Genomic DNA, 22,407 nt, shown 5'->3' on the forward strand with positions numbered 1-22,407 from the left:
CCCCTCTATCCAGAACACCAGAAGGCAACCTGCTTAGAGACGGGGTCACTGCGGGAGCAGCAGGTTGAGACGGGGTTGCAGTGTCTCCTGTCCAATGACTGGTGTCCTTGAAAAAGCAGGGGATTCACACACACACACACAGAGGGCAGCAGAGGCAGAAACTGTCCGCTCAGTGTGGCCAGGCCCAAAGGCCACTGGCGCCTCGGGAGCTGGAAGAGGTGAAAAGGACCCTCCCCAGAGCCTCGGAGGGAGCGCAGCCCTCCAACACCGGCACCCGGACCTGGGACAGGCTAGTCCCTTGTGGCTGGGAGCCGCCGGGCGCGGGCTGCAAGGGCAGCTAGAAGGGCACACGAGGAATCCAGTGGCCGCGAGGCGCTTGGCCTGAGAAGGTGGTGGCTGGGGCGGGAGGAGGCTGGGATGCTGGCCGCTCATGGCGCGGGGGCGGGGGCCCTTCTAGAGCCTTCACAGGACACAGGGCGCCCCCAGCTCTCGGCAGGCCTCGCCAGCCCCCCTGCCCCGTGAGGAGAGCGAGGCTCAGAGGGGTGAGCCCCTCCAGAGCTGGAGAAGACGGAGCCAGGGCCCCCAGGGAGCTGAGCCCAGAGCGGCTACACCTGCCTCGTGTCCCCGAGGGGCTCGGAGTCCCCCCAACATCCTTCACAAATTCCACTACACCTGGGTCCTGAGGAACTGGTAGTTACTGATAGTGACGAGCAGAGAGTCCAGAGGCCGTCAGCAGAGGGCTGTCTTCCTCTCAGGGAGGGAGCGCCCGGGACCTGCAGGGACGGCTGGGCCCCGTCATCCCCGCACAGAGGAAGGTACAGGGCAGGTGTCCCCAGCCCACCGTTAACAGGAAAGGGGAGCCTCCCGAGGAGACCGGACACCTGAGGGGGCCCCGCAGGGAGACCACCAGCCCAGTGGCCCCTGGCACCCCGACTTCACCCTGAGAGTCCAGGGTCCTGAGAAACCTGTCCGTGCCCGGCAGCCGGGGCAGCTGGGCAGGAGGGCCCAAGGGACCCGCGTGGGGCTGAGACGCCACAGGGGCTGCTTGGGGGCACGCCCCTCCCCCGTGCCCCCCGAGCCAGGAGGACCGCTCTGCAGCGCGCTCACAGTCACACCGCGGGCCCGCCGCCCTGCCGGGGCCACCACAGGGCAGCGGGCACCACTCCTCCCCAGCAGCCTCCCCAGAGCGGCACACGCCAGACAGGCACCGCGGAGCCGAGTCTTGGGTACGGAGCCCGTGGGGCGGCCCGGCCAGCCCCCGTCCGCAGGCCCTGCGCCAGGACTGCAGCACCCTCCCCCACCGCCTGGGAGAACTTTGCCCGCCCCGGGAAAGTCAACAGCCTGAGCGACCTAGGACCCTACCATGCTGCCCCAGGCCACGGCTCTGGCCCTCCTCTGCTTTCTGCTCAGCCTGCGGGGGTCCCTGCAGGCAGGTAAGTGGGGGGAGGTTCCCCATTAACCCCGTGGAAGGCCAGCTGCCCCCAAAGCTGGCCTGCATGGTACGCACTCCCGTCTGCCGGGAGCCTGGCTGGAGGGTCCTCTCTGACCTGCCTGCCTTTCAAAAGATGAGCGGAGCCCCTGGAGCCCAGTCCCCTCCCAGACGCCTGGGGGCAGGCTCCCTGGCCACGGCGGGCCCTCCCCTGCCTCCACCGCCCCCCAGGCCCAGACGCGGGCTCAGAGGCGACCCGTCTCCCGCTCTGCTCTCAGCCGCTCGCTGGTGGACCCCCTCTCCCAGGGACAGGGCACAGATGCTGCGCCTGGTGCTCAGCCACCGCGGCAGTGAACACGACCCCCACCCACGAACGCGGAGAGGCCTGAGTGGGAACACGGGCGGGCGGCTCTGTGAGCGGTCACCACCGTGATTCCCCAGCCCCGAGGGGTGGCCGAGGCGGAAGCCAGGTGCCGACACCATCCCCTAGACCCGTCCACGTCTGCCCCGACGCCCACACCGGCCGCGGGGCCCCCCCGGGTCCTTCCTGTTTAACCGTCTTTGTCCGCCTGGGGTCGCCGGGGGTGGGTCGTTAGCGCTGCCAGTGTCTGCAGCTCTCCCAGCGGCCACGTGTCTGCGGGGCTCAGAGCATCTCCTTAGGATAAACTGGAAGTGAAGGGACCCGGTCAAGGGCGTGGACATGTTATAATTAAACAAACATGTCGCCTTCTCCTCCCATATGAAGCCTGTGCGGTGCTGCCCTTTGGCAGCCGTGAGAAACGCTCCTGCTGCAAACTAGCCAGGCTGTGGGTGGGAGGCCTGTGATCCCACCACCGGGGTGGGCAGGGGGCCTGTGATCCCATCACCGGGGTGGGGGGCAGGGGGCCTGTGATCCCATCACCGAGGGGGGGCAGGGGCCTGTGATCCCATCACCGGGGTGGGGGGCAGGGGGCCTGTGATCCCATCACCGAGGGGGGGCAGGGGCCTGTGATCGCATCATGGGGGGGCAGGGTGGTGGGGAGGTGCTGTTACAGGTGGGGGGATGGTGCCGTCGCCCCTGTGTCTCACAGCGTGCCCCCCAGTCTTCCTGCCCCAGGAGCAGGCCCTCAGCGTCCTGCATCGGCCCCGGCGTGCCAACGGGTTCCTGGAGGAGCTGCGGCCGGGCTCGCTGGAGCGGGAGTGCAAGGAGGAGCTCTGCTCCTTCGAGGAGGCCCGTGAGATCTTCCGCAACGAGGAGAGGACGGTGAGCTCACCCGACGGGCCGGGGGCGGGTGGCGGGCTCTGGGCGCCAGGGGCCAGGGTCTCCCCATGCCCTCACCCCCCTGAGGATGGCCCCCCGACCCCGTAAGCCGTCCAGGCCCCGGGCAGGGCCACCTGTCCAGCAGCCCTCAGAGACCCATTGGAGCCATTGGCAACCCCGGCCAGGGCCGCCTCAGGGATGCGCGAGTGGGGAGGGCGCAACTAGGGAGCCTGTGCCTCCCCCAGCGGGGCGGAGCAGGTGGGGCGGGCCTCCCCTCCCGCCCATGAGCAGAGAGGTCCCTGCTGAAACTGTCTCCTTCCAGGGGGCTGAGGATCAGGAGGCCAGAGACAGCACCCCCTCTCCCCACACACTCGAGGGACACCCCACATGGGACACACGTCTCACACGCATGGGACCCACACCTGGCACGGGACACGCATCACACACAGGACACATGTCTCACACGCATGGGATACACACCTGACATGGGACACGCATCACACACAGGACACATGTCTCACACGCACAGGACATACATCTCACACGCATGGGACCCACACCTGGCACAGGACACGCATCACACGCACAGGACACACGTCTGACACGCACAGGACACACGTCTCACACGCATGGGACCCACGTCTCACACGCACAGGACACACGTCTCACACGCATGGGACCCACGTCTCACACGCACAGGACACACGTCTCACACGCATGGGACACGCACCTGGCACGGCGCGCACTCTGCACTCGCAGGCAGGGCTCCCACGGCCCTTCCCCGCCGCGCTAAGGACGGTCACCCCTTGCGTCTGTGTGTGTGTGAGTCGCTCAGTCGTGTCTGCGTCTCTGCGACCCCACGCACTGTAGCCACCGGGCTCGCCTGTCCATGGTTCTCAGGCAGGAGAACCGGAGTGGATTGTGGTTTTCAGAACCTTCCAGCAGATTTCACCTTGGTTTGTTCTCAAACAAACCAAGAGCTGTTTTTCATTGGCCTAAAGATCCCTGGGGAATCCCTGTTACTGAAGAGGCCCCTGGAACTGGCAGGGCACTTTCGCGTGTCTTTCCCACATTCTCCTTGGTCAGCGGGTGTCTGGACGGTCAGCACAGCATCGGGGGCAGCCCAGAGGCTCAGGGAGTGTGGGGTCTCACCCACGTTCACAGCTCCGACATGGCAGGGCTGGTGCTGAAGCCTAGGGTTGGAACTTGGGAGAGGAGATTCGGACCTCTGTGGCCTTAGCAATGGGAGGGGCGGGTATTAGAGAAAAAACTCGCTTCCCTGGATGAACCCACCTGTCTCCACAGGAGCGGTGTGGCTTCCAGAGCCCACTGGGAGGGCTGGTCGGAAGCCCCAGCCGCCCGGCACCTCCCCCACAGGGACGTAAACGCTTGCCTAGGCGCCCACGTCTCACGCGGCTTCCTCTTGCTCCCTCAGAGGCAGTTCTGGGTTTCCTACAATGGTGAGTAGGTGACTGGCCGACCCCATCTGCCACCAGCCCCCCGTCAGCCTGGTAACAGCGACTTGCCCGCAGATGGGGACCAGTGTGCCTCCAGCCCCTGCCAGAACGGGGGCTCCTGTGAGGACCAGCTCCAGGCCTACATCTGCTTCTGCCCCGACGGCTTCGAGGGCCGGAACTGCGAGACGGGTGAGGAGCGGGGCCGGGAGGCTGCCGACTCACCAGGTGGGAGGGGGGCCTCGGCGCCCTCGCAGGCTTCCACCCGAGCGTCCTGGCTGCGGGGTTCTGGGTGCTGACCCGCTGGACACCCTGTCCGCTTCTGGGCTCTGGGCACGGGGCAAAGCCGGGGGAGCCACTCGTCTCTGCCAGCTCCCCTGCTTCCTGGCGCGGGGGTCCTGCCGCCCCTGTGGCCAATGTCCCCCGGCCCGGGACCCCCAGGCCCGGGCCTCACCCTCCAGGGTCGTCTGCGGGGTGTCCTCTTCCTCCACACAGGCCTGGCCTCTGGCCCAGGGAGGGGCGGCCACCGGGCTTCCTGCCCTGACCAGGGGCCGCGTCAGCTGTGCCCTGTGCCCGCAGACAAGCAGAGCCAGCTGATCTGTGCCAACGAGAACGGCGGCTGTGAGCAGTACTGTGGGGCCGACCCAGGGGCCGGGCGCTTCTGCTGGTGCCACGAGGGCTATGCGCTCCAGGCAGACGGGGTGTCCTGCGCGCCCACAGGTAACGGGCCCGGGCCCAGGCCTGGGGTGTGTGCTTCCACTCCCGATGAGCACCACTGCCCTGCTGTATGTCCTCTGTGGCTAAAAGGTGGGCCCCGGGGGAGGAGCATCCCTGAGCCTCGCCAAGGCGAGGGGGTGCTCTGGGCGGAGGGTGGAGGTGCCTCACCAGCCCTGGTCTCCCGAGGATCGTGCAGGCAGCCTCGTCTAGCAGCCCCAAGAGAGCGACCACCTCAAATGCTGCCCTTTCTGGCCTGGGGCTTTCCCGGAGGCGGATAGAAACCAAGAGCAGTGTCGGAGAGCGGCTGGGCTGCCTGAGATGCTGCTCACCCCCCGCAGCACATCCCGGGCCCTCTGGTGGCATCGGGCTGCCTGTCTCCAGCCCCGGATACACCAGCAGGACCCAGGCCCACGGGCCCTGCCGCCCGGCCCCAGCAGCTCCCCCAGGGCCCCTGAAACCCCAGCCAGGAGAGGGCACAGCCGCCAACACAGGGCGCTCGCTGGCACAGCCACACAGCCTCCGTCTCACCCACGTCCTGCTGACTTCTATCTCACACAGTGGAATATCCGTGCGGGAAAATACCTGTTCTGGAAAAAAGAAATGGCAGCAAGCCCCAAGGGCGGATAGTGGGGGGCCATGTCTGCCCCAGAGGCGAGTGCCCCTGGCAGGTGAGGCTGCAGGCCTGGGGGAGGGGAGGGGAGGGGAGGTTCGTCAGGCCTGGGGGAGGGGAGGGGAGGGTTGCCTGGCAGGCGAATCTCCAGGCCCGCTGGGTTGGGCCTGGCTGACGCTCTGCCAGAGCAGAGGACCCCAGCCCGGCATTTCCACCCTCCGGCCGGGGCCCACTCGCTCCCCATCCCCTTACCTGGACGGACGCAGTGTCCCGGGCAGCCCCCACGCGAGGGAGGGGAGCCCCAGGCGGCCGTGAGCATGATGTGATCCCTGCCGTGTGCCACGTCCGCCAGGCCATGCTGAAGCTGAACGGGGCGCTGCTGTGCGGGGGCACCCTGGTTGGCCCGACCTGGGTGGTCTCTGCTGCCCACTGCTTTGACAGGCTCCGGAGCTGGTGGAACCTGACGGCCGTGCTGGGTAGGTGGTGTGGGCTCCTCCCTTGTCCCGCAGAGCTTCCGGGCTTCCAACCACCGCTCCCATGAGCGGCGGCGACTTTCCCAGAAAGAGCCGCACGCAGGCAATGTGTGGGCAGACCCCACACCCCGGGGCCCCTGCGCCCGCCCCCCACAGCCTCTCCTGCCCAGACGCAGCCCCGGGTGACGCTGCTCCGGCCAGGACCCCACGGGGGTGCTCTCCCTGGGTGCTCTGCCCTGCGGGCCTACGGGATGACCGGGGCCCCAGGGGCAGGGGGACCGGGGCACCCCTCCTCCCCTACCATGCTGCCCACCCAAACCCCCACTCACCTCCAGCACCTCTGGGTCCGGATTTGCCCCGACTCTCCTGCTGGCAGCCCCCGGGAGGATGCCCGCCCACCTCGGGGGGGAACGTGCGCCCCCTGTTCCCAGGAAAGGAGCCCAGGGCCCATGCCGCAAGGGGGATGACAGCAGTTGGTCCTGGTGCCCCGCAGGTGAGCACGACCTCGGCCTTGTGGAGGGCCCAGAGCAGGAGCGGCGGGTGGCGCGGGTCATCGTCCCTGAGCAGTACGTGCCGGGCAAGACGGACCACGACGTGGCGCTGCTGCAGCTGGCGCAGCCCGTGGCCCTGAGCGACCACGTGGCACCCCTCTGCCTGCCCGACCCAGACTTCGCGGACCAGACACTGGCCTTCGTGCGCTTCTCGGCCGTCAGCGGCTGGGGCCAGCTCCTGGAGCGCGGGGTCACCGCCCGCAGGCTCATGGTGGTGCTCGTGCCCCGGCTGCTGACCCAGGACTGCCTGCAGCAGTCACGCCAGAGGCCCGGCGGGCCTGCGGTCACGGACAACATGTTCTGCGCCGGCCACACCGACGGCAGCAAGGACGCCTGCAAGGGGGACAGCGGCGGCCCGCACGCCACGCACTTCCGGGGCACCTGGTTCCTGACCGGCGTCGTCAGCTGGGGTGAGGGCTGCGCAGCGGCCGGTCACTTTGGGGTCTACACGAGGCTCTCCCGCTACACGGCCTGGCTACAGCGGCTGATGGGCCGCCCGCCGCCCAGGCGGGGCTTCCTCCGGGTCCCGCTGCTGCCCTAGCCCCTGCCCTGTGAGTAAAGCCGCTGAGCGTGCCTGGCGCCCAGGCACCAAAGGCAGAGATTCTCCTGTGGTTCCTGGGCAGGGAAGCAGGGTCGGGGGGGCAAGGGGGGTTGGGGTGGGGCAGGGGGAGGGAAACAGAAATGGAGACTGGGAGATGGAGAGACACAGAGGAGGGAGAGAGACAGAGGGCGGGAGAGAGACAGACCCAGAGTCGGAGACAGACGGGGAGGGTGGCAAAGGGGCCCTGGAGGCCCTGGAGGCGTCCGGACCGGACCGGAGGCAGCACGTGGGCAGCACAGGGCCGGCTGGCCTCACCATGGCCCGGGCCACTTCCCGTCTGGCTTGTCACTCACCCTAGCGTTGCGTCTTCCTTCCGGGTAAATGTGAGCACCCCCCACTCTCCGTGGTGATCGGCCTTCCACGTCCCTCTGAGTGTGCAGCACACACAGCCTCACACACCTGCCCGTCCCCTGCCCCCAACCACGGGCGGGCCCGCCCCCTCCTGCTCTCTCTGCACGGCCCAGAGCGGTCTCTCGGAGACCCTCATGCTGGTCCTTGAGCCGGGCTCCTCCACAGTCACCAGCCTTGCTGAAGTGAACCCTCGCGTGAAGCCATTTCCGATGTGGACGCTCTCCTGGGTTCGGGGGCTGCTTGTTTCTCCCGGCTGAGGCCCCAGGAGACGGCACAGGCCTGAGGACTGGCAGGGGCCCTCCGCAGAATGCAGGTGCCTCCCGGCTCGGCGGGCTGGGGGTGGGCCCTCAAGCTACCTTTTTATCGAGTCTCTCAGTTAAAGGGCTGCAGCGGGGGAGGAATGAGGAACCAGGGCGGGGAGCTCCAGACCCCACCCCCCACCTCGGGTCTCATCCCTCCACTCCGGCACACCACACTTAGGGTTTCTGGGCCATGCCCCGCCGGACGGTCCAGCCACGTCTCCTGTCCCGAGCAGGGCTGGGCGAGCCTGGCCACACACCTGGACACATACGTCACTCAGACTGCCCAAAACAGCAGCGCTGAGTCGCTGGGGCAGAGGCCGCCGGGCCGAAGAAGAGGCCGTCTGACCTGCAGACTCACGTGCCCACCGCCTGGCCTCCGTTGCCCCGGGGTTCTCACTGGGCACACACGGCACGCACCCTGACCCTGGGCTGGGCCCCCTGACCCTGGGCTGGGCCCCCTGGGGCCACTCCGGCTCCAGCTCCGGCTGGTGTCCGCAGCCTCCCTGCTAACCCTCTCTGCCCCCCATTTCATCTGTAAATGGGGTCCTGCTTCCATGAAACCGGCGCAGGTGGAATGAGGTGTGGGGAGGATGGGCCACCCAGCTGTGGACCGTGACGCAGGTCGTCCAGCGTTCCCGCGGCCCCAGCTCACAGCTTACACTGCAGACACTCAGGACACTCTAGCCAAGTGTCCCAGGCCCCCAGCGGCCCTGAGCCCAGAGTCTGCTCTTTCTTCCTGAAGCGAAAGCTGGCTGGGCTCCTCTTCCTGGAAGAGGAGGGGAGGGGGTTGAAGGGACTGACCGGGTCCTGGGTGGGCCTCACCGCATCAGGCAATGTCGGGGAGCATTGCCTGCCCAGACCGCTGGGTGCGGGCATGGGGCAGGGGCTGATACAGAGCCCCGCCTCACCCCACACGCCCTGCAGGGCAGGGATGACACAGAGAACAGGGGAGACCTCACTTTACCACGGTGACCTCTCTGCCAAAGACCAGCCCTGCCTGGGTGCCCAGCAGGAGCGTCTGGGGACATCACAGTCCGTTCAGCGCGCTGGTGCTTACCCCACACCTGCTGTGTCCAGAGCCCCTCTCCACGCTGCACACAGGCCTGGTAAGCAGGCTTCCCGCGTGGGGCGGGGTGGGCATGCTCAGCCAATGACAGTGTGACCTCCTCGCCTCCCAGGACAGCACCACCCGCTGGCAGCCCGCGGACGTCTCCCTGAAGAGCCCTGCTCAGCCACAGCAGTCAAGTCCCACACCTGCTGCTCCCCAGAGGGGTGCTTCCTGGCTGGGAGAGCAGCCCCTGGCCCGGCGCAGTGCCCTCACCTCCCGCCCAGCCTGGGCAGAAAGCCCCGGCTCCTAACCCCACGCCCACACCCATGACCGTGGACAGCACACCACCTCTCTCTAAAGCTCAGTTTTCCATCCTAGAAAAACAGATGGGAAAATGAGATTTGACTTTTATCGCAGTCTTAAGGATGACAGAGCTGGGTGTGGGCGTCTGGGAGCCGGACACGGCTCAGGACGAGAGTGAGCTCGGCCGGGACCTCCCCGGGGCTGCAGCGGCAGGGCGGCCAGGCCCCCAGAGCCACCCCCACCCCCGCAGGCCTGGGCTCCAACCGGCGGCCGCGATAAGCAGGCCGGGCGCCAGCTGCCCGCCAGCCAGGGCGAGCGGACCTTGCCCCGCAGGCCTGTCGCCGCGGGGACGCACGGCTGTCCTTGGAAGGGCCCCACCATGGCGGGCCTGCTGCGACTCGTCCTGCTCAGCACCGCCCTGGGCGGCCTCCTGCGGCCGGCGGGGAGCGGTAAGTGGCCCTCACCCTGCGGACTGCAGGTGGCCTCGGGGGAGGGGAGGGGAGCATCCGGGCGATGCCCTTGAACTTCCTGAGTGGAGAGTGGGCACACAGCCTCTGTGGAAGCTCGGCCTGAGACGCTGGCTGCGGCTCCAGCCTGGGGCGCTCAGGGCCAGATGTGTCTCCCCGTGGGCGGGAAGTCGGCCGGCGGATCAGAGCACAGGGAAGTGAGGGCAGAAAGAGAGGGGGAGAGACAGACAGAAACAGGGGCAGCGGGGGAGGGCGGGAGCCCGGGGGGTGGGCAGCAGCAGGCAGAGGCAGGGGGGAGGCCCTCTGTCCGGGAAGCAGAGGGGTCACAGGCAGAGGCAGGGAGGGTCACAGAGGGGTCACAGGCAGGGAGGGCCTTCCAAGGCAGGGAAGAGCCACCCCTCAGGCTGGCTCTGCCCGGGGAGGGGCTGCCCAACCTGAGCGTGCACAGAGGGGCTCTGCGCCTCCCAGCACCCAGGCCCATCCCGGAGGCCAGAGAGCAGAGCGGAGAGGCAGCCCCAGAGCTGCCTGCGTGCTTGCCTGCTGGCTGAGGCAGAAGTTCCGCAGCCCGGGAAGCTGGGAAGAGGGAAGAGAGAGACAGAGGCAAGTGGTGCAGGAGGGCGGCTACGCAGGGGATGGGGGGGCTGCATCTCCGAGCAACCACTCACTGGGGGAGAGGTCTGGAGTGTGGGGAGGGGCCCACAGAGAACAAGGCTGAGCCTGGCCCTGCTAGGAAAGCCAGCTGTCACTAAAAGAAGGGGGGGATTTGGAAGAGAAGGTAGCTGGAGATAGGACAACCAACACTCAGGAGTTTCATACACTCTCTAAAATAACCCTGAGAGGGAGGGATTGTAACCCCACTCGCCAGTATCCGGCAGTCGGTGACGAAGACACATTTCCCGCTTGAGATTGACTCTGCAGTCCTGCATTTCAGTTTCCGACTCGCGGAGCTTGGCGCTCTGAGACGGCCTAGGGCGGACAGTCACTGCGGACGGGGTTGCAAACACAGAGCTCAGGACGTGAGCTGGGACCAGAAACACATCAAATACACGCCCCTGAGTCACCTGTCTTAGTGAGAGACTAAATTCTTCAGCAGAACAGAGTAGAGCGCGCAGGCAGAGCGCCAGGGGAAGGAGCCAAGGGCCTCCCGTGGAGAGAGGGCAGAGCGGTGAGGCAGCAGACGGCGGCAGCATGGGGACGGCCGAGCACAGACGCGCGGGGAGGACCAGGGACCCCCGGGCCCCAGACACTGTCGTGGGCAGGTCACGACTGCTTTGTGAGTCACGAAATCAAGTTAGCCGTTTTTTGATGAAATGGGACAGACTCAAGCAGAAAATTTTGTGACAGGTACTATTTTGTAGAAAATAATAGCAACAGCACCATTCCCTGAAGCTTTTGCTTCACTCATGGGTTTGTGTGTCCTGGCTCTCGAAGCAAGTGATGCTTTCAATTGTAGACCGTGCAAAACCAAGTCGCAAGTCCCCACCTCGCACAGAGCACAGGCCTGGGGGCGCAGGCAGAGGGCACGGCTGAGCCCAGGACAGAGCGGCGGAGGGGCCCGGGAGGGGCAGGCCCCAGTGCCTCCAGGAGGGCGCGGGCTCGGCACGGGGCGGGCGGGCCCGGCGGGAGCAGCTCCAGGCACCATCTGACCCACCCACCGCTCACGCTCGCGGGAGGCGGTGCGTGGCCACGTGGCGAGCCCGTGAGAGCCTTGTCCTCCCGCCCAGTGTTCCTGCCCCGGGACCAGGCCCACCGTGTCCTGCAGAGAGCCCGCAGGGCCAACTCGTTCCTGGAGGAGATGAAGCAGGGGAACCTGGAGCGAGAATGCCGGGAGGAGGCCTGCTCGTTCGAGGAGGCCCGCGAGGTCTTTGAGGACAAGGAGAAGACGGTGAGGGGCCGTGAGGCCAGGGCGCGGGGCCAGTGAAGCGCGAGGCGTTGGGTCTTGGAATGAGCTCTGGGGCCGGGCTGCACACAGGGTCCCCGGGTGCGCGCTCTTCACGCAGGCGTCTGCCACGACCCTCGGGGTCCAGGCCACCTCTTTAGGCAGTGAGGGTGTCTAACACCAGTGGCCGCGCATGTTCCGCCCTTCTCCTCAGCATCGTTCCCCACACACTCATCCTTACTTCCTTAGAACGTCCGTCCTTATAATCTTAAAGTGTTGAATTGTTAGTCGCCTTTGGCCATGCCCCACTGCCTCTGGGATCTTAATTCCCCAGCCAGGGACTGAACCTGTGCCCTCGCAGTGAAAGCTCATCCTGACCACCGGACCACCAGGGAGTTCCCTAAGTAATCCACACGTTAAAGGAAAAGTCTCAAGTGAAGTTAGAAAATACTTTCAGCTGAACAAAGAGGGTATACAACAAAATCTGTGGGAAGCCGCTGAGCAGTGCTTATAGGGAAGTTTATAGAATTACTCTGCTTACCGGGAAAGAAGTTCTCACAACGATACTTTAAGCTTCCACATTAAGACACACACACAAAGGCAAACCCCAAAGAGGAGAAATCAATAAAATCAAAGGCGGGCAAAATAATAGAGAAAATAAATAAAACTGATAAGCTTTAACAACACTGATAAAAAAGAATACAGATTATGTCAAGAATGAAAGAAGGGACATTACTACAGGCCTCGTATATGTTAGAAGATTAATAAGTGAATACTATGAAAAATTCTATGCATGAATTTGGATAGAATTTGGACAGTCTGGAGGAAATGGACCAATTCCTCCAAACCTTGAATTGCCAAAGCACATGATATGACAGTTATCTGCAGGTTCCACTTCTTAGTTAGAACCCTTTGAACAGGAAATGTCAAGGCCCAGATGGGTTCAGTTCCTGGGTCGGGAAGACCTGCTGGAGAAAGGATAGGCTACGGTATTCCTGGGCTTCCCTGGTGGCTCAGCTGGCAAAGAATCTGCCTGCAGCGCAGGTGACCTCAGTTCGATTCCTTGGTTGGGAAGATCCGCTGGAGAAGGGAATGGCTCCCCACTCCAGTATCCTGGCCTGGAGAATTCCATGGGCTGTGTAGTCCTTGGGGTCACAAAGAGTGAGGCATGACTGAGCGGCTTTCCCTCACTCACTCGGTGTAATCCACCTCAGGAAGAACCCACACCGTGGTGCCAACTGACACAGAGAAGCAACAGAGAGGACGCAACAGCCATTCATAATTTCAAAGACTTTCACCAAGTTACAGCTAAAAAGGAACTTTTTCAACAAGGTAAAGACTGTTAACCAGGAACCACAGTGGAAGCTGAATGCTTTTCCTGATACTGGAAGAAGGCAAGGATGTCCGCTCCCAACACTCCCGATCCATCACTGCACCAGAGGCCCTAGCCGTGTGGAAGGTTTAACAGTAAGTTAAGAAGAAGAAATAAAACTATCCCTATTGGCCAGTGACATGATAACCTACATAGAAAATCCCATGGAATTGCAAAAAAAAAACTCCTAAAATGTATGTGTCTAGGTCGCAGAGTACAAGGTCAGCACACAAACATTAATCGTATTTCCATGTAGTAGTAACATACATGCATGCTCAGCCATGTCCGGTTCTTTGCGGCTGGCCAGGCTCCTCTGGCCAAAGAACTTTGCAGGCGAGATCACTGGAGGGGTGGGTTTCCATTTCCTTCTCCAAGCAATGCACAGTCAGAAACCAAAGATTTAAAAAAATTAATGCTACTCAGTCTTGGCCCAGAGAAAAGTATCCATGTGCAAATCTGATAAACATACACAATCTGTGTGCTGAAATCTGCAAAACGCTGTGGAAAGAGGGAGAGCTAAGTAAGTGGGCACGGGCTGCTCGTGGTTTGAAAGACAACATGTTAAGAGACGGATTCCTCCCAATTGGACATATAGATTTAATGCAAATCAAACTTCCGTCACATTGAGACAAGTTCATTCTAAAATTTGAAATTTGGGAAAGCAAAGGAATTAGAATAACTGAAACAGTTTTGAGAAAGCAGATAAAGTTGGAGGAATCACACTACCTGATTTAAAGATGCCTTAATAACGTTACATTACTCACAGAGATATTGATGTGCGGTACTGGCAGAGGAATAAACACAGATCAACAGAACGGGATAGAAAGCCCAGAACTAGACCCGCACAAATATGGCCAACTGATCTTCGAGAAAGGTTCATAAGCATTTCAGTGGAAAAAGAATTCTTTTTCAAAAATGGTATTAGAGTAACTGTACACCTATATGCAAAAAAAGGTCGGCTTTTTCCCACAACTACAGAGTTAACTCAAAATGGATCACATAGCTCTAAAGATAAAACAGGAATCTTTCAGGAGAAAATTTTCATGACACAAAGTTAGGCAAAAATTATTAGACATGGCCCCCAAAGCATAATCCATGAAAGAAAATATAGAAAAATTGGACTTACTCTAAATTTAAAACTTTTGCCCTGTGAAAAACATTGTTAACAGGATGAAGATACGGGCTGCTGACTAAGAAAATATTTGCAAATCTCATATCTGCCAAAAGATTTCCACTCAGACTTTTTAAAGAACTCCCACAGCACAAGAGAAGAGAGTAAGCAATCCAATAAAATAGTGAACAAAGATCTGAACAGACATTTCACCGAAGAGGATATGTGGATGGCAAATAAACGTCTGAGAAGATGCTTGGTGTGATTAGGCATTCCAGAAAAGCAAATGAAACCCACAGGAGACTCGGAGACGGAGAGGCCCTGGCCAGGAGCAGGTGCCGGGGAGGCTGTGCCGCAGGCTCGGCTCACCACTGCCTGTGGGGACGCACCTGTGACCGCCAGCCTGGGAAGTCAGGCTCTGAGCCAGCGGCCACGTGGCTCCACAGTCTCGCTCCCGGATACTCACTGGAGAGAATTAAAAACCTTTTTTCACACAAAACCTGTACAGAAACATCTATAGCATCTCTGTTCATAGTTGCCCCAAACGAGAAATAGTACAAAAGTCCTTTGTTGGGTGAATGGGTGAAACAGACTGGTGCGCCCCCGACAGAACACTCACTCAGTTCAGTGCAGTCGCTCGGTCGTGTCCGACTCTCTGCCACCCCGTGGACTGCAGCACGCCAGGGGTGCTGCCGACGCGCGCTGCGACGTGACGGAACCCTCAGCACTGCAGGCGCCTGTCCTTGTGAACCTGTTGCAGGGTTTGAGTGTGACGCATGAAGTTTCCGATCCGCTTCTGAACCTAACTACGTGCTTTAGATTGCACTTCAGTCGCTCTTGTTTCCGCAAAGTTTCTCCACAGTGAAAAGCAAACAACCAGAACATACAGAAACGTCTGCAGTCCAAGAAAAGTAACTTCGAATCACAGTTGAGACAAATAATGTGAAAACCTTGATTATGATCACAGAATTGGTGATTTTGCTAGAATAAAGCTAGGCAAGTAAAGTTAGGATTACAAAGTGTTTTCCAGATGCTGTGTTCAGCTGTTGGCAAGCAAGAAAATGGATGCCGAGATAGGATAATTTATTATACCAACATGTATTTAAAAAAAAAAAAAGGTGTTGAAGCCACAACTGTACAAATACGGGAGATCTGGGGGGGAAATCCCTCTAAGATTGAATAGCTCCAGAGCAGTTTGTCCCACAAAATGGTCTCTGTTTGGGAAAAAGGCTATTCACTTGAGTTATCAGATTACGGCTGCTATTGGTATGAAATGCCTGTTTTCCCTAATGCACTTTAAAATCTTTTTTCCCTTTTAGGATGAATTCTGGAGTATATACAAAGGTGAGAACTTTTCTATTTTAATCCTAAGTGAGAAGGACTCATCAGGGTACTGAGATGGGAGAGACTGTATTCAAATGTTGAAGATGCTTCCTGAGTTTCCTTTCCTTTCAGGTGTAAATTTTACTCACCTAAGACTTTTCCCTTCTGAGTGCTTCCGGAATAGTTAATGTCAAATAGTTTTTACAGTAACTTTATTTAATTCTAGTTTTCTTAATTATATACATTTAAATCAGTTCATTCCCATCTGAGGATACCAAATTCCATGGCAATTTTTCAAAACCCAAGTATATTAGGTAGAAACAAAAAAGAGAATCTGTAACACTTGTCTTCTCATAAGGCAACCATCTTGACTTAAGGCTTATAGCCTCTGAAGTGGTATGAGTTATAACAATGTTTTCATTCTGGTATGAGTTATAACAATGTTTTCATTCTGGAAACCGTGTTCAGATTTCTCGCGATGACAGCTGGCTCTATCCCTGAATTACACTGTATACAGGTAGCAAGAAACGCAGAGCCGTGTTAGCGCTGGGCCAGGGCTCTCCTCCTTTCACACCCAGACGTTTGGCTCGTGCAACCAGACTCCCTGCCTGCGGATGCTCAGCCCAGAACAAGTGTCCGCTGGTCACCTAGCCTCCAGCCTCCTTTTGCTGCACCCACTCCCCAGCCCCGGGCTCCTCTCCCTAATGTAAAAATGTTGTCAGTGCTTTGCACTCTCAAATATCCCAGCGAGAATCGGAGCGCTCAGTCTAGCTAGATAAATGCCTTGTGTACATGTGGCCGCAAAGAAGCAGTGGGTAACAAAGTCCAGACAGGACAACATGTTTGCAGGAAAACAGGAAGAACCCCAGGTTCACACTTGCCTGAAACCGTGTGCCAAGACCAGCACAGCGCGCTCGCTTCCCTGACCCGGGGCGCTGGCTGCCAGCGTCGGTCCCAAGTGCTTCCTTTGCAGATGGAGACCAGTGTGAAGACCACCCGTGCCTGAATCACGGCCACTGTAAAGACGGCATCGGGGACTACACCTGCACCTGTGCGGAAGGGTTTGAAGGCAAAAACTGCGAATTCTGTGAGTTCCTCTTGCTGTGCCTTCCGGTCAGAGCTGCCTGGTGGGGTGGAGGGCGGGAGCCAGAGGCCCCAGGAGGCCACCGGCGGCCACCACGGCTCAGCCTGGCCCTTCAGGCTCTGCCACTGCAGCAGCGGAAAGTGCCTCACGGCCCCGGGGTGGGGGACAGGCGACCCCAAGCAGGTCCCTGCTCCTCCAAGCAGCTGCAGGGCGGGCCCCTTAATGTCGAACTGATGTCTCTCCTGCTTCTTGTGAGTCTGGAAATTCGAGCGGTATCAGTGCTGAGTACCTGGGATTGTCCAAATCTAACACAACAAATACTACATGGAAAAATTGCTGAGTTTTCCTAACACAGGGATTACTTTTTAACAAAAATTAGATGAGTATTAGACCCGTTTTCCCTAAGGAGAAAGCTTTGCCCATCTGCTTTTCGTTTCTGAACGTATAATCCTGAGAGCATGCTCTCAGACTGGACACTTTGGAACTTCCCCAGCGGGACTATCAGTCATGCCTCCGCCCCTCTGCTGTCCAGGGGCCCCCTCCGCCCCACGCCCCACGCCCCACGCCCCACGCCCCAAACCGTTTGGCTGACCCAGGGGCTGGCGGGCATATTTTCTGAAGTTTCTGTAACGAAAGCCCAGGGTGAAGTGTAAAGCCAGGTGCCAGGGTGGCAGGGCTGATGGGTGTCAGGAGTCTGATGTCCAGCACACTGGAGCCCGGGTGATGCCCCTCCGCCTGGCTGTGAGGTGCCCTGTGCCCAGCACCTCTCAAGACCTGGGCGCTCTCCTGGGAGGCGTGTGGCCTCCACCCCTTCACCAGCAGGTAAACAGTCTAGGTAACCTGTCCGGGTCACTCAGTCATGACGGACAGCCCGCGGGAGCCGGCCTGAGTCCAGGAGCCGGGTGCCACACCTCCTCCCACCACACGGAGCCCGGAACCCAGGGCCTTAACGCCGCGGGGGAGACAGGCCTCAGAGGGGACCCTGCGGCCCCACTAGCTCCACTCAGGTCCCGCCTCCCTGGCCAGAGCCCCCCGCCCCTCTGAGGGCTGAACCTGAGACCCTCTGCCCCCAGGCCTTCCCTGGCAGCTTCCCTGGGCCTTAGGAAGCCGGGGCCCCCACCCCGCGGGAGGCGGTGCGAGGGACAGGGCCTGCCCAGGGTGCTGGCCTGGTCTCGGGGCCCCCCAGCCCATTGGCGGGACAGTACCCTTAGCTGCGCGCCTTCCCACAGACACGCGTGAGCTCTGCAGCGTGGACAACGGGGGCTGTGACCAGTTCTGCAGGGAGGAGCGCAGTGAGGTGCGGTGCTCCTGCGCCCGCGGCTACGTGCTGGGCGACGACAGCAAGTCCTGTGTGTCCACAGGTGGGAGGGGGTGCGGGCAGGGGGCGTGCACGGGTGTGGAGTGGGGGTGCGGGGAGGGGGTGCAGGGAGGGGGTTGCGGGCAGGGGGCGTGCACGGGTGTGGAGTGGGGGTGAGGGGAGGGGGTGTGGAGTTGGGGTGCGGGGAGGACGTGCAGGGAGGTGGGTACAGGGAGGGGGTGCAGGGGGTGGGGTGTGGGGAGGGGGCATGCACAGGTGTGGAGTTGGGGTGAGGGGGTTGCAGGGAGGGGGTGCAGGGAGGGGGTGCAGGGAGGGGGTGCGGGGAGGTGGGTGAGGGGAGGGGGTGCAGAGAGGGGGTGTAGGGAGGGGGGTGCGCGGAGGTGTTGCACAGGTGTGTTGGGGGGTGGTGAGGGCCAAGACTCTGGGTGGGGAGTATGTTCTGGAGACAGACCCGCTGTTTCTGAGAGCCGTCTGGGGGACAGGCCTGTGACGTCTGCTCCTGGGGGCACGTGGTGTGTGAGGCTGCACACAGTCTGGCCCCTACCAAACCGTGGGGCCGCTGCTGTGGTGCCTGGAACCCTGGGAAAGGCACATGCTTGGGAGGCTACAGTCACCAGCACCAGACGTGCGGGCCGGCCAAGGAGCCTCAGACGGGGTGCAGGAGCCAGGGGGGCACACGGGGCCGTCCAGAACTGACTTGGCTGCAGTGGGCCAGATGGAAATGGCTTTTCCCTTGATAAAGCCGGACACCACGCATCTGGGCCAGGAATTCAGGCAGGGCTGAGTGAAGGCCCGGGTCCTGGGGGACCTGGAGGTGGGCAAGCCACTCCCCACTGTCTCATACCCTGGGGAGGTCCTGTCTGACCAGGACTCCCCCCGTGCGGGGCGGGGTTGGGCCAGAGGACCTGAGAGGCCACAGCCCCTCCAGCAGGCTTCCCACTGGCCCGGCAGCCCTGATCACCGGGGGTGGTTAGGAATGCGGAGCCTAGCTTCAGGCTGGGGTGGTGGGCAATCTCAGGGCAGAGGCGGCTATTGAAACCGAGCCTCTCAGCAGGTGGAGGACAGGGAGACTACGTCTCTGTTGGTAAAAAAAAAAAAAAAAGTGAAGTCGCCCAGCTGTGTCTGCCTCTTTGTGACCCCACGGACTGCAGCACGCCGTCTCATCCTCTGTCGTCCGCTTCTCCTCCCGCCCTCAGTCTTTCCCAGCATCAGGGTCTTTTTCAATAAGTCGGTTCTTCACATCAGGTGGCCAAAGTATTGGAGCTTCAGCTTCAGCATCAGTCCTTCCAAGATTATTCAGGACTGGCCTCCTTTAGGATGGACGGGTTGGTCTCCTTATGTTCAACACGCATGGCAGAGCTGACGGGGTTCGGGGCACGTGCCCCCCAGCCCCCCTGTGTCTCGCCAGCCATGTATTAACGCCAGAGCCCCACGGTCCTCTGTTCATCCACAGCCCCCTGACTTTTGCACGCATCCCAGCAGATTGCAGAGGCCCTGAGACCCCTCAGCACTGACCAGCCAGAGGTCAGGGCTCCCACCCGTGATCCACCCCCACCCAGCAGGACACAGGGCACCCCACTCCCCAAAGATTCCTTGTGGTCCCCGCCCTGTCCCCTGGCACGCTCCTCTGCCTGCTCCTCCCAGGGGGTGGACCATGTCCTCCTCACCTGGCTGAGCCCGTGTGCTTCTTCCAGAGCCCTTCCCCTGCGGCAAGTTCACGCAGGGACGCAGCCGGCGGTGGGCCATTGACGCTGGCGAGCTGGAGCAGTACAACCCTGGAGACCTGGGCCCCACAGAGAGCTCCTTGCACCTGCTGGGCCTCAACAGGACCGAGCCCAGCGCCGGGGAGGATGGCAGTCAGCTGGTCCGGATAGTGGGCGGCAGGGACTGCGCGGAGGGCGAATGCCCCTGGCAGGTAACTGCGGGGCTTGGAGGCCAGGTGGCTGGGGCGGGGGAGGCGTCTGCTGGGCACTGCAGGTGTTGAGGGCCTGCCGCGGGCTATCGGGCCCTGCCGGAGGAGCCTGGGCCGCCAAGGCTGGGCCTCCGGCCTCTCAGTCGCCACACCCCCCACCGGGCAGAGGAGGGGCTCCAGTCTGGGCCATAGGGTGGGGTCTGTGGGCACAGGGCGGCCCCCCAAGGCCCGTGCGTTCACCTGGGTTTGACAGGAGGCGAAAAGAGTCTCTCTCCTTGTTTCACTCCTGATTTGAAAGACTCTTTTACCCAAACACCTAAGTCCTAATGAGGCAGATGGTGCTTTAGCGAAACATATATCCATTTGTTTCCAAAGGTAAACAAATCACTCTTTGGTTGTCAATTTGGACTAAAGTTGCCAGACTTGGCAAGTGAAAGCACAGGCTTCCCCTCACATGTGAATTTCAGATAAACAATGAGCATCTGTTAGCAGCGCGTGTCCCAGATACCACGCCGGACACACACTGAGGACGCCTTGCTGTTTACTCGAGTGGGTTTCCCTGGGGCCTCCATCTACCCGGATCCCTTGCTTGCACCTCAGGGTTTTAGTGTCCAGAGCTAAGATGGCTTCTCCTACAAGTGACGTTCCCAGAGCTGCGACAGTCGTCAGTGATGATGTCCACTGGCCCACGGCTACACACTGGGCCTGCGTCTGTCTGACGTGCCACGAGCCCGTGGAAGGACATGCCACACCCGCCACCATCCCCAGAGAGTGTGCTGCGGGTCACGGTGGCTCTGGGCATTTTGAGTGTTGGTCTGAAGGCACCGGGGCCTCTTCTCCAGAGTGTAATGCTGCCACCCAGGAAGGGCAGGGAGAATGAAGACCAGGAGGGCCTGGTGGGCGAGTCTGGAGCCCACAGCACTGGGCAGTTGGCAGGACCGTGGGGTCCACGGCGGGCTGGCTCCGAGATCCAGCAGGGCTGGGCAGGACAGCCCGTGGGGGTGGGCGCTGGGGTGGTCACTGGGGCAAAGCCCAGGGCCTCGTTCCAGCCTGAAAACCCCAAGAGCCCTTCTGCGGGGAGGCCCGCTGCAGGCGGGGGCGGGGAGGAGGCCGGTTAAGGGTAACGCCCCCCGGCACCCGCCCCTCCGCAGGCTCTGCTGGTCAACGAGGAGAACGAGGGATTCTGCGGGGGCACCATCCTGAGCGAGTTCTACGTCCTCACGGCTGCCCACTGCCTGCACCAGGCCAAGAGGTTCACGGTGAGGGTCGGTGAGTGCCGCCCACGCCCACAGCGCCCTCCTCCTGGTCAGACACGGGGACCGACAGACGCTGGAAACACCAGGAGTTAAAGCCCTGAAACCCTGGGCGGGGGGAGAAAGGGGAAGAGGGGCCCCTCCTCCAGGAAGCCCGCCAGCACCCCCAGCCGTCTGAGCGGCTGGTACATCCTGTCTGGGGGTTAATTCTGATCACCCCCCTTCTCCGCCGGGTCTCAGAGCTGCTCCGTGAGCACACGGTGCCAGCCACAGGCGCGAGCCATGTCGGCAATTCCTAACTTGCTGGTCACATTGCCTTTTCATTATGCATTTTACAAGTTTACAGGCGAATCTCATCTCGGCAATTTTAGACGCTGCCAGCTCCACATGTCATCAGGGCCTGCAGCACTCGGGAGAGATTTCAGTTATTTCCTTCATTCTGGGTCTGAGAATGGCACGCATGGGTTCTGACCCGTGCCCACCCGGCCCCGTGGCCTGGGGGGGGTCTGGCAGGTCAGACCAGGTGGCTGGTCCCACCCACGGGTGCACAAGGGGTCGTGACCGCTGACACCGGCTGGGAAGCAGAAGGCTGTCCCCCCGCCTCGCGCTTCTCGCCTAGACTTCGCGTTGTCCAGAGACCACGTGCCGGTCTTTAAGCATGAACCACTCACGACTACTTTAAGGGTCAGCGACGCGCTGGCCCGAGCTGATGGCCCTGTCCCGTCCTCAGGCGACCGGAACACGGGGCAGGAGGACGGCAACGAGATGGTGCACGAGGTGGAGATGAGCGTGAAGCACGGCCGCTTCGTCAAGGAGACCTACGACTTCGACATCGCAGTGCTGAGGCTCAAGACGCCCATCCAGTTCCGCCAGAACGTGGCACCTGCCTGCCTGCCCGAGAAGGACTGGGCAGAGGCCACGCTGATGACCCAGAAGACGGGCATCGTCAGCGGCTTTGGGCGCACGCACGAGAAGGGCCGCCCGTCGTCCACGCTCAAGATGCTGGAGGTGCCCTACGTGGACCGCAACGCCTGCAAGCTGTCCAGCAGCTTCAGCATCACGCCCAACATGTTCTGTGCTGGCTACGACGCCCAGCCCGAGGACGCCTGCCAGGGCGACAGCGGCGGCCCCCACGTCACCCGCTTCAGGGACACCTACTTCGTCACCGGCATCGTCAGCTGGGGCGAAGGGTGCGCACGCAAGGGCAAGTTCGGAGTCTACACCAAGGTCTCCAACTTTCTCAAGTGGATCGACAAGATCATGAGGGCTGGAGCAAGGGCCGCGGGCAGCCGCAGCCCCAGTGAAGCCGCCGCCACCTGGACGGTCCCGCCTCCCATTCCGCTCTGAGTGGGCTCCCTCCCTGCCTGATTAGAGTTGTGTGCTCTCCTGAGTCTGGGTCTGTTCTAACCCGCGGAAGCGGAAATGAGACTCCAGGGACCAGCCCCAGGCCGCCTCCCATCCCCCGCTGGGAGTGTCCCTGGGATTCAGGAAGGAGCCTCTCTGTCCTCAGAAGCCCCAAGGTGCCGTCCAGGCCGCTCAGGACTCTGCAGGGGATCTGGGAGCTGGGCTGGGGCTGGGTTGGACGGGGTCTCCCCTCACCGGCCCTCCC

The 22,407-nt window shown here is 61.5% G+C and overlaps 2 protein-coding genes across 13 annotated transcripts; both read left to right on the plus strand.

Annotated features, from left to right (window-relative positions):
• Positions 1-132: 132 nt before the first annotated feature.
• Positions 133-7,071, plus strand: F7 (coagulation factor VII). 11 transcript variants are annotated; one of them, XM_069602066.1, is made up of 9 exons: positions 133-389; positions 1,149-1,433; positions 2,512-2,672; positions 4,105-4,129; positions 4,202-4,315; positions 4,703-4,843; positions 5,399-5,508; positions 5,803-5,926; positions 6,417-7,071. In XM_069602066.1, exons 2-9 carry the CDS (start codon positions 1,364-1,366, stop codon positions 7,013-7,015), a joined length of 1,344 nt encoding a protein of 447 aa, XP_069458167.1. In that variant the 5' UTR covers positions 133-389; positions 1,149-1,363; the 3' UTR covers positions 7,016-7,071. The 11 variants fall into 11 exon arrangements, with proteins under 11 accessions (XP_069458167.1, XP_069458170.1, XP_069458171.1 ...); XM_069602069.1 differs by having other exon boundaries at positions 135-389; positions 1,174-1,433; XM_069602070.1 differs by having other exon boundaries at positions 139-389; positions 1,177-1,433.
• Positions 7,072-7,172: 101 nt separating this feature from the next.
• Positions 7,173-22,188, plus strand: F10 (coagulation factor X). Of its 2 annotated transcripts, XM_069602059.1 has the most exons (9): positions 7,173-8,834; positions 8,907-9,528; positions 11,271-11,431; positions 15,228-15,252; positions 16,205-16,318; positions 17,545-17,676; positions 19,328-19,548; positions 20,697-20,814; positions 21,529-22,188. In XM_069602059.1, the coding sequence occupies exons 2-9, from the start codon at positions 9,459-9,461 to the stop codon at positions 22,143-22,145; spliced, it is 1,458 nt and encodes a 485-aa protein (XP_069458160.1). In that variant the 5' UTR covers positions 7,173-8,834; positions 8,907-9,458; the 3' UTR covers positions 22,146-22,188. The 2 variants fall into 2 exon arrangements, with proteins under 2 accessions (XP_069458160.1, XP_069458161.1); XM_069602060.1 differs by lacking the exons at positions 7,173-8,834; positions 8,907-9,528 and adding an exon at positions 10,695-10,890 and having other exon boundaries at positions 11,000-11,431.
• The last annotated feature ends 219 nt before the right edge of the window (positions 22,189-22,407 follow it).

This window comes from Ovis canadensis, chromosome 10, assembly GCF_042477335.2.
Source record: "Ovis canadensis isolate MfBH-ARS-UI-01 breed Bighorn chromosome 10, ARS-UI_OviCan_v2, whole genome shotgun sequence".
In the NCBI taxonomy this organism is placed as follows: Eukaryota; Metazoa; Chordata; class Mammalia; order Artiodactyla; family Bovidae; genus Ovis; species Ovis canadensis.

Bases quoted from the DNA above. Each gene is read 5' to 3' on its own strand.
- F7 (XM_069602062.1), top strand. From the start codon at position 1,364: ATGCTGCCCCAGGCCACGGCTCTGGCCCTCCTCTGCTTTCTGCTCAGC. The intron at 4,316-4,702 runs GTGAGGAGCGGG...CTGTGCCCGCAG, and splicing joins GGGCCGGAACTGCGAGACGG to ACAAGCAGAGCCAGCTGATC. The intron at 5,509-5,802 runs GTGAGGCTGCAG...CACGTCCGCCAG, and splicing joins GAGGCGAGTGCCCCTGGCAG to GCCATGCTGAAGCTGAACGG.
- F10 (XM_069602059.1), top strand. From the start codon at position 9,459: ATGGCGGGCCTGCTGCGACTCGTCCTGCTCAGCACCGCCCTGGGCGGC. The intron at 15,253-16,204 runs GTGAGAACTTTT...CTTCCTTTGCAG, and splicing joins ATTCTGGAGTATATACAAAG to ATGGAGACCAGTGTGAAGAC. The intron at 19,549-20,696 runs GTAACTGCGGGG...GCCCCTCCGCAG, and splicing joins AGGGCGAATGCCCCTGGCAG to GCTCTGCTGGTCAACGAGGA.